Here is a 16,744-nt window from a genome sequence, read left to right on the forward strand (position 1 = left end):
ATGTTACATTTATTCACTGCACACTGTTCCACAAACTAATGTACAGCATTACAGAAATTTCATGCATACACAATATATTTATATATCTATATATTTATACATTTATATATTTATATACATGTACAATATGTCACAGTGTATTTACAAAAACTAGCATAAATGAACAAACTCCATTCAAAAAAAGATACAGTAATGACGGCTCACTGTAACAACCAAAGGTAATTATGTGGATTATGAAAAATATGACGTGAAAATGGAACGGGGCAAAAATTTTCTACTTTAAAGCACATATGGTGTTTTGTCTATAATTGACATCCTTACACATGAAAATTCTCTTTGATTTTTAAATTTGTGAATTCCTCTGCACGTTACTTCTTATTTCATAGATAATGCATATTTCAATCCTTGCAAAGAGATTGAAAAGGGTACAATTTACATCTCCAAGTGCAGACATATAACAATGACAAACAGCCAGGCATAAAGGAATGTCTGAGATTTTATCATAATAGTTACACATGAAACAATACTCTTATTCATTCACGAAGCATCTTGCAAATTCTAAAATCATAAATGTACTGTGCATTTGGTCAATTCCGAAAGTACTTTGTTGACGTTTAGGATATACAGTGTACATGTATATATGTATATTTTATCATTTTTTGGAGGTGGGGGTTGGGTTATATGTCAGCAGTTGATTGTCATCTTTCTCTGGCCATGAATCTAGAACTGTGGATTGCTGTAAATGATATTTCCTTTCCTCATCCCCCAGAAAAATACCAGGATGTCTGGTGATCATCTCGGTGTTCTAAAAACGCCATTTGAAGTTCCAAAAATATTTGATCTCTGCTGGTGTCGTCTTGCCTACTCATAACGCAGACTCTTTGTATTCAAGGCAAACTGGTACGGAAGTAAGTTAACGCATGATACTTGGGTAATTCATAACTGTCAGTGTTTTATCAACATGGAAGAGTCAAAGTTTGATATACTGTACATGTTGTACATGGAAACCCCCATAAGAGTGAGGTCGCCATGACTAATACCTCACCTGTAACCACTACCTTGTCATAAACATACAACAAAAAGACCGGCTAAATAAAGTACCAAGTAACAGAAATTTGGCACAGCGAAAGTTAAGTTTTTTTTAAAGTGTTGCCTCAGTGGAAATGAAAGTGTTATCACAAGGTTTCCCTGTATTTATGACAACGTGATGACATTAACTTAAAGTATGAGAAATAGACTTTGCTCCAGTGGCAGGAGAGATTGCAAGAAGGGAACAAATGTCCTGTGGTAGTTCAGGAATCAGAATACAGTGTACCTGTTAATCTGTCGTTAAAATGGCGAAAAAAAAAGAAAAAAAAAACGCTTTGAAGCCAATCAGCAGTGGGGGAGGAACTCTTAGATAAGGAAAACTGTAACAGTCACATTTTTTAATCTTTATCATGGAGCTTCATCTCATAGGAAGACATATTTGATGAGAAGACTAATCACATTTTGAGGCCGGAGTTTACATCTTTGGCATGATCTGTGCATCCTCATTGTTGGCAGTACTGTGGTTCTTGGCAAATTGGTGTACTTTGCACTGCAAGATAATCTGCAACACATTGCTCAAACTTTCTGAAACTTTGTAGGCTCCATTTAAAGTTTGCACGTCTGGTATTTTCAATAATCAAATTCATTGCTTCTATTAAGGAAAATAATAAAACTGACCCTTTTGCCTTTTCCTAATTTCAGAGTTTGAAATATTTGGTGCATATCAGTGGTGGATCCAGAGGGGAGTGCGCCTGGCACACCCACCCTCTTTATTTTTTGTTAAAACAAAAGAAATAAGAAATAAAAAGAAAATGGGGGTGCATGTGCCCCCCCCCCCCTTTGATTTTTGTAAAGGCGCCTCCCCTGTACGAAATTCCTGGATCCGCCCCTGCATATATATGGTGTTGCCAAAAATATATATCAGAGTGGCCCAGCAATGGGTGGATGGATGATGATCCAAACCCAAGAAGACACATTTTGAAGGCAAGTCAAAGATTACACATTACAAATGGCAAATAATTCATCATGAAAGAACTTCAAGGTTGTGGCAGTTTTGGCCCAACAAATCATTTTCTGGTTTAAAGGCTTTGGTCCGTCAGTAGATTGTCCAGGTGACTTGCCTCATCTTGGACCCTTGTCCCTGCACCATCTCCAGGGCTTGCCTTGACTGGTCTGGGTAAGGCCGAGAATTAAGCAAGCAATGAAAGAATGACATGTTGATTGGAAGCTAATCTTTCATTCCTATGGAGACTGGGAGGCATGCTTTTGGACCCCCAAGAGATGCTACTAGAACTGATATTATAGATATTATGGTCTACATGAAAAATGGTCAGTAATTGTCATAATACAATCACATGACTAATGCAGTGAGGACTGAAATTGTTATTTAGTGAGCAGTGACATCAAGTCAGGTAATATCATTTGACAGGATGCCAACGGGGCTAGAACGAAATGTGTATTCATGTAGACCATTCGATATAACAAATATTGCCTTGTCTATCATAACACTTGAAAGCCCCTGTGAGTTCAAGTTCAAGTTCAAGTTGATTTATTTCATTTCCAACAAACAAAATAATTGGAAGTACGATGAAACATTCATATACACAGATGTCAGAAAATCAGTACCACAATGCGATGAATAGAAATAACACTGTAAAAAAGATACAGGTAAATTATCAACAGAGATAACTTATCAACAGAGAGTTATATTTTCCCTCACAACAATATTTTATAAACCCAAAAGCTATGTCTCAGATATGTTTGTGAATGCTCTCAGTCATCCAGATTAAGTAGATCATGAACTGCATGTGCATCAGTAAATCTAGTCAGGTGGAATTACAAGTCCACAGTCCAAAATTCCCCCACCCTGTCACGGGTCAACAACCAATTGCCGCCAAAGATCTGTTGGCCTGATGAAGCATCCTGGAGAGGATGTGAAACGTTGCTACTCCAAAACACAAGTAAATCCACTCAACTAGATTTACTGATATAGTTCATGATTTAATGTCTCAGAGAAAATGTTAACGCCCTCAGGAATGTCAAGTGTTATATTACACCTCTAAAAAGGCAATACCAGTACAATATACTCGATAGTCATTCACTTGCAAATGCTCATGTCAGGAATATCTAATGCTATAATTATGATACCTTTCCAGGTTTTGCTTGGAAATTGAAACATTAAATTAAAGATGACTTACATTTAGCTTTGAAGTTAACACTTATTCTTAAAAACTAACTTAGGATGAAAAACCAATATCAATGCAACCTCCAGCTTCCTATAAAAATGCTATATTCAAAGGCCTCCCTTGCTTGTGGATACATTTACCTTGATGTCGTTTTTGACTGCTTTTGTAGCTTACCAGTGATGAGGGGACATCCATGGAAGAGGAGAATGGCAATCCTCGGGCAGAAATTGACCACGGCTTCTACAGCTTCATCGGTCAGGAGCACACAGTTGTTGAGATGGAGCTCCATCAAGGACTGCTTACACACTCCCATGCACAGGCTGATGATTCCTTCATCCGTTACCTAGGAGACAGGGCAAATGATGATGCAGATTTCACATTAACCCCTATAGGACCACTATGTAAAAAGATGACATGATCACTGTGTACCAACAGGTTACTGGTGATACTGAAAAGTGCTAATCACGACTTGTATCTAGTACATTAACACTTGGGATCTAAATGGATGAAAAAGCATACAAATGTAAGCACTACACATATGACAAAATTAAATAATCATCAATGGGCTAATACACACATCTACCGAATCACCTTTCTCAGACAAGATTAGGATGACGTTTTATAGAGGTCATCTTTAACTTTTTATGTGCCACATTCGCACGCCTGTCTCAATCGACTGCCTGCCAACTTCGCATATTCTGTTCATGCCATCAAACCCGCCCAAATTGATTGATAAATCGCCAAATGCCCCAGTACAATGAAAGCACTTCTCGCAGTTCCACTCCTGTCACATGCAGCTTGCATTTTATGTGGTGATTGACTATCAAGCTGTGTTCCCTACTGGATTTGTGAGTAAATTCTAAGTTTCGGTCACTGTTTTGTGTGTAAATGTCATGCCTCTACAATAATGTAGCTACTGGTCAGTTGAAAGAAAAACAATCATAGATTTGTCATACAATTCATATCCAAACAAAGTTTGGCATTTTCTCTATAACCTTGCTCATTGCATTTCATGAATAACAACAAAGAATAAAAGTTACATAGATTAAAGATCAACGGAATGGTTTCCGAAAGTATGATTACATGTTGTATGTCGCAGTCTCAGAATTATATGGCACACGGGGGTTTTGCAACATGGCACATATAGGCCCGAATTCTCAAAGGTGGAATAACTTTATTACACCGCTTATTCCGCCGATTTAGTACGCCTCTTATGCAAATCAGGCCCTCGTGACGTAAAATGACGCGATTTATTCCCCGCAATCTATTCTCAAAGGTGGAATAACTTATTCCCCGGAATACCTATTCCGCAGAATAGTTATTCCAGCTTTGAGAATTCTGGCCATAGAGTTATATGCAAAGAAAATGATTCAAGCATAAAGACAGTACAGATACAACCAGTACCATCTTGAGCCCGATACAGTTTCATAAAATAAGGACTGCTTTCACAAAAGACACACCCACATAGGTAGTAATGTATGACGTGACAAAATTTAAGACTTAAATCTGGAAAATTCAATGGACACTCATCTCCACATGCATCTGACATCATGATGATGTGATCAGAGTCTGCAAAAAGGGCACTTCTGTTTACTGACTTACACTATTCATTTGACGCTAAAGGAACATATCAAGCTTTTTTAATGAAAGACATTTGATACCAGTGAGAATGGCACAAGAAATCAGAAAGATACTAGAACCACAGTTAAATTAAACCCCCATAAAGTGAGCTTCCAGCTCAATTACGTCTAGTACGGGAATGGGTATTTTCCAGTATAATATGATGGAACATAATCGTCCTCCAATGTTACCTCTAGCAAGTCATTATCTCTTCAGGAATCTTATTATGAACAAATTAGGAATCTTATCCTAATTACAAATTAGGAATCTTATTGTGAACAAATCACAAACTTCACTTGCAGTGTAATTTGTTGATATCAGTTCAAATTTGCAATAAGCGACAATTGTTTGTTTTGTTTTGTTGTTTTGTTTGTTTTGTTTGTTTGTTTGTTGTTTTGTGGGTTGTTTTTTTTTTTTGGGGGGGGGGGGGGGTGGGGACTACAGAGAGAGAAAAAAAGTGGCACAAAAAACAATACAACAGAAACATACTGTAAAACCAGAGACATTCACCGCATGAAACTTTTGCGAATGGGAGCTGACGGCCATTTTCACAGTATCAAACTTTCACAATTGGTGACTGGCATTCAGTGCATTGTGTAGACACAAACTTTTGTTCACATTCTACTTTCACAACTCTTGGCTCCTCACAAACTTTGCAAAAGTTTCATGCATGCAACAATTCTGGTTTTGCAGTAGCTTTGACACTTGCTCGTGTTTTGGAGACATTCAGACTCCTGAGGGTTCTGCAGTTTTGTCCAATGGCCAGAAGCGATGCGTCGGTCAGTCTGGGGCAGCCACCGAGGTTGAGCTCCACCAGCTGCCGACAGGATTGGGCAAGGGTGACCACCGCTTCGTCGGTGATGTTGACGCATCGGCGCAGGTAGGCCACACTGAGGAGAGGGCACGATCTTGCCAGGGCATGAATACCTACGAAATGGCATCACAAGGAAAATTAGTTTACCTACTGTTATTAGCAGGTGACATGTAGACAGTGTACATGCAGAACCTATATGAGAGGAAATGGTTTCAAAGGAGGAGCTAGGCATGTTTTGTTTCAGTGCCTTCTGATAGAATACTGCATTTTTTTTTTTTTTGATGCAGTTTAAGTCTAATTTTGAGACCATGAAACATAGATCCTGCAAGAGAACTGCTAACAGTACAATGCACATCCACAGCAGGTTTTTTTCATCTCAGTGGCAGTGAACTGGGATGTATGTCTCTGCCTTCTGACACAATAAAATTTCACAAGTATGGCCCTTCGTACTGTGTACATTGAGACATGGTTTACCTGGTAGTGATCACGACCTTTGATTTTGCCAACTAAAATTTGTTATCTGTCACCTATGTCAATGATTAAGGATACATTATGTACATTTCTTTCCTATGTACCACATCATCTTACCAGTCAAAACTCCTATGCTGAGTTATGGCTAGAAAATGAAATAATCAGCAAAGTTCTGAGACCCTTGATCTGCAACCTTTCACCTCTATTATCTTATTCATTACTTCTTGCACCATTCAGGGGTCACAGTAGGAACTATATCAGTGCATAACTACAGTGTGACAAATTTTCTCTTTGCACCAAAGCACATTTAACACAATGTATGAAAAGGAGAGACAATGCCATCAGGATTTCTTACAAAGGAAAAATGCTAAACTTTACCTTCTGAGGTAATTTCAGCTCTTTCGCCCTTAGATGAGTTGAGATCAATCTTTCGCAAATTTCGGCAAACTCCAATCCGCTGGAGAGCTCTGTCACTCACTTCAGACTCACTCAGATCCAGGATTCTTGTCCTCTTGTGAACTACCTAGACCATAAAACAGATTAAAATGACTAAAGTTTACAAAAATAACCAACATATCCTCCCCTCTACCCCCCCCCCCCCCCCAATATAACATACTGGTGCTTTCATTAAAACTTGTTATGAACAAGACACTAAATGTATGCATGGCTAACCTCTAACTCACATATTTATACAAATGTATTTGATATCAATGAATATCTATAAAGTGCCCTGTTGTGCCAGCTGCACAAAGTAGACGTGTAACAACACTTGTACATTTAGTGGTAAACACACTGGTACCAAGCTATAAAAGAAGATGTTCATCCATAGGCATCTTACAAGAAGCCTTTGGCATTCAGATATCGAGTCTCAAGAAGTTATTTCATCTTCCCGCTGCACATGTACAATACAAAAAAAAAAAAAAAAAAGAAATTTGCAGTCAAGTTTGATAAAGGTTTCTCTATGAGAAAAGGACATCTTCAGAGACAAACTTAGCAAGTATTGAGTTTACAAATGAGGGCGATGTGACACCCTTCAAAGTAACTTACTCATTTAATACTTTTATTATCATATCATGTTTTGGTCAAAGTAATCAGTAAATGTACACTGTATTCACATTTCAAGTACTGCTTGCCAAAGTACCACTTTTATGCAAATTTCATAGAAATTGAAAAGGTTGTAAAGTGAGCAACTTATAATAGATGAATACGTTTATGTATTTCTTTTTTGTAACTTTGCCATTGCTTAAAGAGATAATATGTGGTAATAAGACAATCACAGAGTAGTAGTACATGATTATTGATACACTGTATGACAAAATCATCATGATTACTGAAAAAGGGTAAAATATCTACAAAGATGAATGCCAAGCATGTACCACAATGACATGTCTACTTACTTCAATGTTACTTGCATGACTGAGATCCAACTACATGTAGTGGAATGATGAAACTTAATCTCTTTGGTTTGTCAAATTTCAAACTTTTACAATTATCTATAAACTGCAATTAAATGATTTCTCCTCCAAGCTGTGTAAGCTTGGACAATGGAGAAATTCTCAATATTTTGTTTTTCGGTTAGAATGGGTAGGTTATACCTTGGACACGTTTGCATCTGTGATAAGCCCTCGCTTGGACATAAGATGCAGAAGTTTGTCCTTTATGTTGATAGGCATGTTGTCCAGCTGTGACATGAAGCATGGCAGCTGTTTGATGACAGACAGCAGGGACCTGTAAGATATTAGAAATCAGAATTCAAAGGAATATTCAGTAATCTTGAGTACAAATGATGAAACATAACGAAATTTACACAAACAAATATACGCGAGTGTAAAATTGAAACTGTATGCATATATGACCCTAGACAAATAATACATGTACACTGTAGTTTTCAGAGGTTATGCAATCTAGATGAAGAATGTAATGCATGACACTTCATATTCTCTGACCTTAGAATGAGAAAAGGCTATACGAAAAGGAGAAAAGGGTTACAACATAATTGCAGATGGTAGGTAAACTGAAAATTACAGAAACGTGACAAACTCACGCAATCACATAGTCCATGTATGAGGGCGCCTCTCCGACTACCTACGTTGTACGTTGTAGTATACGAGAGTGAATGCCATTCATAATAACACGCAGATGAGGAGTGAAGCAATAAGGACGTTTACAGACCTGATTTCAGCCACAGATTTCGGTGAGTTTTTGACGTAATTAAACAAAAAATCGCATACCGATTATTGAATGATTATCATAGATTACGATAATTCCTTGTATTTTAGTTTTCCACGATTAATAAAGATATTCATGAAGGAGTCGCACAACCACACTGAAAAATGACAACGTCTGCGAAGGAATAGAGGTGCAGCCGCTGTCTCTACAGCGGCTGCGTGTAGCTAAGTTACAACTAACCCCGGGACGCTCCGTGTTCACAGTTACACACTGTGGGAGCGTCCTGAGTCAATAGAGTGCTATATCGGTAAGCTTGAAAAACATACACAGTCTGTCACAGATTTTCGCGCCTCCGTAAGTTTCGAATTTTACTAGAAAAAAACTTACTTTTATAGTATACATAAGATTTTTATCTAATTCCTACCATACGTTCACCTTGTTCTTGTTCACACTGGTCCAATGATCTTGAAAAAACGTTTTTTTTACAGGTCCATCTCCTAGCTCCCCATCCCATTCACCATTTTCGAAATCAGTATGCAGTACACTGCGCACGTAAATATTCATGTGCTGGGCGGAGTCGCAATGCCTTTTAGCCTTCTGACAAGGCCTGCGCGCGCGTACCCACCCAGAAAGCAACGCAATATACAGCGAGAGGGTTTGCCACAACAGTATGATACGGCCTTGCCATAAAGCTACAGCTGTACAGATGAATTGACGGCCAGCGCATGCGCACAAGTTTCAAATCCACTGACTGTATAAGATGTCGTTCTCCCAAGTTCCTTTCGACCGAGTCGTATTTAACTCATCAATTCGAGCAGAAATGGAATATTGGCAGGACCAAAAGTTGAACGAAGTCAGTCTTCAACATTATATCTTCACCTGTAAGTCTTCATATTACAGAATTTTTACTCTTTCATACTGATATTTAGGCGCTATACTTCGCCTGTCATGATCATATCTGCTACAATGCGCAGCCCCAACACTGCGTGTTGGGGCTGGTCGCAGTTAAGTTACAACCAGACATACAATATACAAGTGACTTAGAAACCTCTACATGGTAATAATTAAATTTACCGGCAAAATTACCACATGTTTTCACTGTCGGCGCGGTAGTCGCATACATACACACACTAACCATAGGCCTACTAGACTCTAACTGTACAAGCAATGACAAGGAGCGCCTATCACATTAATTGATGCTGGCGTTATGTTGTCGGCAGCTAACACAGAATCGCTCATATGGGACTGTGTACCAAAATGTACAAATGAGCTCACCCTTCGCACGACTTAACCATCAAGCCATCCATATATACCGTAAAACAGACAGATCCTATTCACTCAAGCTCTACCAAGGTGGTGCTTACATTTCTGTGAAACACAATACTTACGCTGAAAACAACGTCGACACTTCGGCATCCATGCTACACCATTTACTGCGATTTTTTATTTCTATAACTAAGATAGCGATTTTTATTTTGATTTCGAAGTGCTTACAAAAATATACGAACAATCACCAATAGATGGCGTGCTATCTTTTAGCATGCTTTTAGTTCGGTGGCTTGCACGTCCACAAACCAATGCACTGGACCCGACTGGACCAAACGTCCTGATAGAGGCTCGCCGCGCAAGGTCTCCCTACCTGCTCCCTACCTAGTACCTGTACCTGAGTGTTTCCTGCGCTGCCAACCTTGGACAAACTTTACAGGAACATTTGCTTTTATTTCATTTCATAATAAATGCTTTTTATTTGTTTCAACTTGTCTGAATAATGCGTGGAAATGTGTTCTGTTCACACATCGTCAAAATATAGCAATGGGGCCTAAGTTTCACTTTATCTGAACATATCGCATAAAAATGACATAATTAATTGTGATGATATAAACATTGATCACAACAAAACTGTATGTTAATAAAAAGAAACTGCACTGGATAAGTAAGAAGTCATCGAGCATGAGGTAACTGCACTAAGTTGAACTCATTCCTTTTTATATGATATTGAAATTAGGCCTTATTGGCGATAATAATAGTCCACCATAAAAAGGAAGATAGATGAAGAAACAAGTGAAAAACAGAATAACACATGAAAAAACGACAACAATTTACATATAATGGCAACAAAAAGTAAACAGGTCTATAATCCATATTTGTCACATATTCTATGATGAGTAAATATACCTGTTTGTCGTTAGTATTATGTCCATGTTGCTAGTTATTATCATTTAGAATGCACATTGGCAAAAACTTTTCGAACCAAACATGAAATTTCCATGGTACATGATATAATGTTTAGAAAAATCATAAATGCAGTCAAAAAATTAGTCACAGTTTTACTTGGGTTGCCCCTCGGCCTTGCCTATTCCAGTCTCTGCGAAGCTCGTTGTTGTTGGTGTTGTTGTTATTGTTGTTGTTGTCGTCGTCGTCGTCGTTATTGTTATTGTTGTTTTTTCAGGTTCTCGGTGAGGTTGAGACTGTTATTAGTCGCTTGTTTTGTGGGTTGATGTCGATGGCGATCCTTATATTGGGCTCTCCTTTCCAATCTCGAAACTTCACTCTTGAACAATTTGATTTGTAGCTTATTGTTCTGCTTTTTTTCCTTCCTCACTTTTCTCCTTTTTTCCCTCCGCTAACTTTTTTTATGTTCTGTTTTAATCATGCTAATCATTTGTAAATACAAGTAGTGTGATTCTTTGTGTTTCTTCTAATAAAACATACAAACCCGTATCGTTTGTACTACCACTGGATCTTCCTTTTTGGCTCTCTCTATTCTGCCTCCTCTTTCTCTTTCTCTAAACACTAGCGGCTTTCTATCTATCTGTCTATCTACCTATCTACCTACCTATCTATCTATCTATCTATCTATCCATCCATCTATCTATCTATGTATGTATGTATGTATCTATCTATCTATCTATCTATCTATGCATGTATCAATACGTATGTACGTACGTACGTATCTATATCTGTCTATCCATCCATCCATCCATCCATCCATCCATCCATCTATCTATCAAATCTATCTATCTATTTATCTATCTATCTTATAATCATATCCATAAGTATGTACGTATGTATGTATGTATGTACGTATCTGTCAATCCATCCATCTATCCATCCATCCATCTATCTATCTATCTATCTATCTATCTATCTAAATCTTTCTATCAAATCTATCTACACTGTATTTGTTTTCTCCAGTCTCTCTCATTATAACTAATAATTGATCTCATACTTTCTTTTTTATTCAGCCCCTCCCCTTTCCTTGATTTCCCCTGACATCCACATTGTCTTTACCATTGGCTTCGCGGCTTAGAAGAAAGGGATCTGGGTGAGATTTGTACACTTGTATTTGTCTGTTAACCCTCTTATTCATGTCAATCTCCTTTCTTACTTGTGTTACACATGTCTACAGCAGAACTATGAATAGCCCCTGATGCTAAGCAAAGATGCGTTTGTGAAACAAGTGTACAGACGAATCGATTTTTCGTAACTAGGGAAATACCATTTGTGAGGGACACACTTTCGTCCTAAAATGGGCGTATGCCTCATCTCAAAATCTTGAATTTAGGTAATGAATTACGGAAAAGATAGACTTGCTATATCGAGACTATGTTGTTTACATTTATAGGAATTATTTTTTGAGGAATAGATGAAAATAATCACAAATCATATACAGTCGATAAAATTGGACCCCATGAGTAACATGGACTTGATCCCGATGCCGATATGCATGCACGAACCGTACCGCACATTGGTAAAGTACCAAGGTGCACGAAACCCCGTGAGCTTTGAGAACTTTACTAACTTTCAATCGCTACAACATAATTTGATAATATCATTTTCACAATGTGACGAGGATTTCATCATTGTTGGAGACTTTGAGGAATGAAAAATGCCAGGATTTTGTAGAAAAAGGTGATGCGATAGTGTCGAAATGACACAATTGCCGACGCTTTGTATGGTCAATTATGACCAGGAGGAGCCTCCGGGTTTTCGCTATCGCTTACCGGGAGACTTGGGGGGACCTCGACGGTCGGGTAACGGTACCTCTCCGAGACAGGCTCTATCGTTGCCCAACTCACCGAGATATGCCACACCAACTGTCCAACGATCTCACACAAGTGGCTTTCCAATACCAAAGAAGAGATTCTTGACGTCGAAAGATGACTCTTATGCAACTCTTGTAAGTATTTTCGCTTACTAGGACTGAACCAGTTTTGTTGACGAGATACGGTAGGAGTCTGAAAACAAAGAGTACTACCTGTACTACAAGAGATGGTTCAACACAGACATAGTAGTCGCAATAGTACCGCATATTAGTACACTGAGCGTGCTGATCACTGCTCATGTTGGCAATGGTTGCTTCAGGTTGCAAACTGTGTGTACCTAACAGTAATCTACCTTTTTTCTAACTTTTACTTTGCTATCAGTCACCTAAAGGATCAACTGTTTATAATTATGCTGATCACAGAACAGTTTAAAGGAAAGTTGATTTCCAAGAAAGGTGTACAGTATATGAAGAGTTTGTTTGCAAAAACCGATAAGTTCATATTTGCCGAATGGAGATATTTGCGATTAAAGTTCAAGAAAAATAAAGAGAATAATAAGAAAATTTTTGCTTCTTTTGACCATAACTTCAAAAATGTACCTTTATCATGTAGTGACCAATACATCATTTATCACTTAAAAGGTATTATTTTGTACTTTATGACAGAGACCGTACTTCAAAATCTTCAAAAATGGACTTATCGGTTTTTGCAAACAAACTCTTCATATAATCATGATAATGACAATGTATTGATATTTATCTTCCAGTTGGTATCACCTGCATGATCCAAGACAGTGCAGGAGTGTATCCTGCTATGTTCTTTCTTCTTTCGTTATGCTGGTTGTGCAAGCCAGCACAGATCTGTCATTGTTCAATACAAACTCATCAGCATTTGTGAGACTACCCATAAATGCAAACTTTGCTCCAGAATTTTCGATTGTGATAGATCCGTTTGTTTCTGGAAACTTCTTTGTGGTAGTTGCTACAATGTAAACTTTCTCTCCTATGCATGAAACAATTTCCTCTTTATCTTCATTTTTTAATTATAGTAATTGGATACTACCTTTATCACTGAGATTCTCATATCTGATCATTGATATTTCTGTGGTTATCTGTGTAAAAAAGGATGTCATCCAAATGATGATTTGTCTGTAATTTTAAGCAATACTTTTCTTTACAACGTAACCACAGCAGAAAATTTTAAAAAGAATATTAAAGCATATCTTTCTGGTCTTTCAGTTTTTGATTCAGATATCTTCTGTGGCCTTTGTGTGAAAGATGCTGTCATTTAAATGCAGTGGTTGTCCAGATGTTAACTTGATTTCTCCCCTTTATCTTTCACCGCAATATAGAATCATGACAGCTCCATGCACCCGATTGCCTACAGGGACCAGCAGAAGTCGCGCAGCCAGGAAGCCCTCCCCCTCCTCCAGACGCTCCCCGAGCACTTCGACAACTCACGGACGCCGCACAACAGCCGAGCGGAGCCCGGCAGCCGCCATCGCGAGCAGGAGCTCCTCCCCCTGGTGCCCGCCTCGTACGCCCTGCCCCCGCTGAAGACGATGGGGGAAACAAGCCTAACAGCCAACGCAGAGCTGCTGGCCGATCCGCAGTGGAACGAATGCTTGAAAGCCTGGGTGTCTGGAACACAGGTAAAGGAATATTTAGTGTCATTCCATATTCTGTTTACGCCATATACTTCACAGGGTTTTCATTTTCGTGAATTTGGCAAGTTGGATGCTATTCATGGATTTAGCAACACGCAAAACTGTCAACTCTGATCCCAATGTGAATGCAACGTACATTTCTTTGTTCATTACAGTACTTCATGGTTGGGAATTTAACCACTTGTGGAATTATCAGAAAGTCCCAATTGCAAAAAAAAACAAAACAAAAAAAATTTACTAGAAATATACTTTTGTATGGCGTACATAATATATGGAATTTATGCATATTTTGCAAGTGGTTGAATGCATATTCAAGAACCACAGCATCAGGATAAGAAATACATATATCGGTACTGTTTTCTAGAAATAAGTTATTGATTTCCCACTTGGAACAGATTTCCGTTGGATTTCTCTCTGGTGCCTCTTGTTGATTTTGCTAATACTGCTTGCAAATTTGCAAATTTTCTATTAAAAAAATGCAAACACTGTGAAATACATGGGCTATACTTGCAGTATTACAAATGATTCCCTGCATTATTAAAATGATCATTAATTGTGTATGTGATCAACCTTTATTCAACCTGACCCGATATTTACATGATTTTCTTGGACACAAGACAGTCTTTCCTAAGATAATCTGCCTCCTTCAGTCCTGAATATCATTGCAGATATCAGCCAGTTTTTGTGTTTTACCACTTTACTGGGATTCCAGCATGCGCTTTATGAGAGACACGATGTGGGTTAACGTACAACTTAGGGTATAGCTCTTTCACACATGGAGATTGATGGCTGTAAGTCTCTGCCGAAAGACTTGGCGACAAGGATAAAGTGCGGTGTCAAAGATCACTCCTGCAGGGCTGGAACTTGAAGCTCATTGTATGTGATCCTGCATCACAAAACCAACATAAAGTCGCCAGACATGGATTTTAAGTTAAGAGCATATTCTGAAAGAGCGGACTTTTAAGCTTTAAAATGATGTATAACTCATATCAAATGGACTCTCCTAACCTATCTAAATACTGGAATGAAAGCACACACTCAGGAAAAGTGTGAACTGAAAAAAGAGGCTCTGAAGCACAGGGTCTACAAGTGCTTTGAAAATACCAAGCTGTGCTAGCTGTGCGATGAATGGGACAAAAAATAGGCTGTAAACCACCAGGGTAACAACAATGAAGGGATTCTCAGATTAAGCTGAAATTGAGCATGCTTTATTATAAACACATTCTGTCCGTGATTATTGCCAACTTTCAAAGCAGTAGCATCATCCTTTCCAAAGTTATTAGAGTTGAAAGTGAAAAGTGTGTACAGCATTTTCAAGAAATGAAAGGGGACTCTAAAGACACATTTAATCACACTATTATAAAAAAAAGTGTTCAAGATAAACTGCTAAAAAACACACATTCAGTGTTCGTTTTATGATTTCAAATTTTAGCATAATGTACAGAAGAAGAAGATTTGCTCTTTCAAAAAGTGTGAAAAAGTCAAAATTGCTAGGTTGACTCATTTCACCTTTTTTCAGTCCTCACACAAAATCAGGCCATGCGACTTTCTGTTCGTTTTGTGGTGCATGATCACATACAGTATGTGCACAGAAGCCTTGGGTCTTGTTCTACAGTCCTAACTGCTCAGCAAAAGATCAGTTTAGGAGAAAAAATAATAATAACTTTTGTTGTGAAACAATAACCTAGGATTCATTACGTAAAGTAGACGGGAAAGGATTAAAGTTGATGAATTATTGACCAAAAACATGATTTTATTGTCTCTTCTTTTTTTTTTTGGGGGGGGGGCTCAAAGCAGTGGGAATGTTTTGAATTGGTGACATCTTCACCTAATTGTACTTGCTTGTAAGTTGTAGTTGCACTTGCATTTATACTCATGTGCTTTAAGTTTGATTTTGAAGTAACTAGGTTATGTTCATCAAACTGTGTTTTATCAAAATCATAACAGAGACATGGTGAAAAATTGCTTTGAAAATCCTAATACCACTTTTTGACTCCCAATTTTCAATATCTGGTTTGGAAGCAGTTTCAAAGTAATTCAGAATTTAAAAAAAAAAAGTGGGTGTGAAGCAGTCTTCTCGAAGGAATACACAGTGAATCATGAATCAATTCTTAAAGGACAAGTTCACCTTCATAAACATAAGGATTGAGAGAATGCAGCAATATTAGTATCTACACATCAGTGAAAGTTTGAGGAAAATTGGACATAACATATGTCGGTAACGAGTCAAGGGAATGTGTACTTTTTTCGAAAGATGAAATTTTGTGAAATTCTCTTTATATTTCCCTTATATTGTTGTACGCATGTGACATTGTACACTGCAGTAGTCTTATCATCCAGCGGTTACTGCACAAAAACTTCAAAAATTCATAACTTTTGAACGGATTGCCCGATTTTCCTCAAACTTTCAATGATGTGTTCTACTAATATTGCTACATTTTCTCAATCCTTATGTTAATGAAGGTGAACTTATTCAAATTCATGATTTATTCAAATTCATGATTTTCTTCCGTCGAGATGTTTTCATTGCAACTGATTGACAAATTGCCCTACATCGACGTAAATAAGCACTGAATTGATCAGTGTTTTAGTAGTAGCCATGATAAAAAATCATGGGCGTACATACATACTCGAGCAGGATGTGAACCTGCGACCTCCTGATCATCCTGCTCGAGTATGTACGCCCATGATTTTTTTATCATGGCTACTACTAAAACACTGATCAATTCAGTGCTTATTTACG

At 37.9% G+C, this 16,744-nt stretch overlaps 2 protein-coding genes across 2 annotated transcripts in view; one reads left to right on the forward strand and one right to left on the reverse strand.

Annotated features, from left to right (window-relative positions):
- Nucleotides 1-135: 135 nt before the first annotated feature.
- Nucleotides 136-9,764, reverse strand: LOC140229096 (protein AMN1 homolog). The gene is made up of 6 exons (XM_072309362.1): nucleotides 9,678-9,764; nucleotides 7,716-7,848; nucleotides 6,499-6,643; nucleotides 5,545-5,762; nucleotides 3,390-3,558; nucleotides 136-2,202 (listed from the first exon to the last, which is right to left on the reverse strand). Exons 1-6 carry the CDS (start codon nucleotides 9,707-9,709, stop codon nucleotides 2,126-2,128), a joined length of 774 nt encoding a protein of 257 aa, XP_072165463.1. The 5' UTR covers nucleotides 9,710-9,764; the 3' UTR covers nucleotides 136-2,125.
- Nucleotides 9,765-12,070: 2,306 nt separating this feature from the next.
- LOC140229097 (uncharacterized) overlaps nucleotides 12,071-16,744 on the forward strand; it is a 38,421-nt gene continuing 33,747 nt past the window's right edge. The window contains exons 1-2 of the mRNA XM_072309363.1: nucleotides 12,071-12,469; nucleotides 13,687-13,986. Coding sequence (XP_072165464.1) covers nucleotides 12,221-12,469; nucleotides 13,687-13,986 — 549 coding nt within the window. The 5' untranslated portion in view covers nucleotides 12,071-12,220. The remainder of the gene's footprint in view (nucleotides 12,470-13,686; nucleotides 13,987-16,744) is intronic.

This window comes from Diadema setosum, chromosome 5, assembly GCF_964275005.1.
Source record: "Diadema setosum chromosome 5, eeDiaSeto1, whole genome shotgun sequence".
Classification (NCBI taxonomy): Eukaryota; Metazoa; Echinodermata; class Echinoidea; order Diadematoida; family Diadematidae; genus Diadema; species Diadema setosum.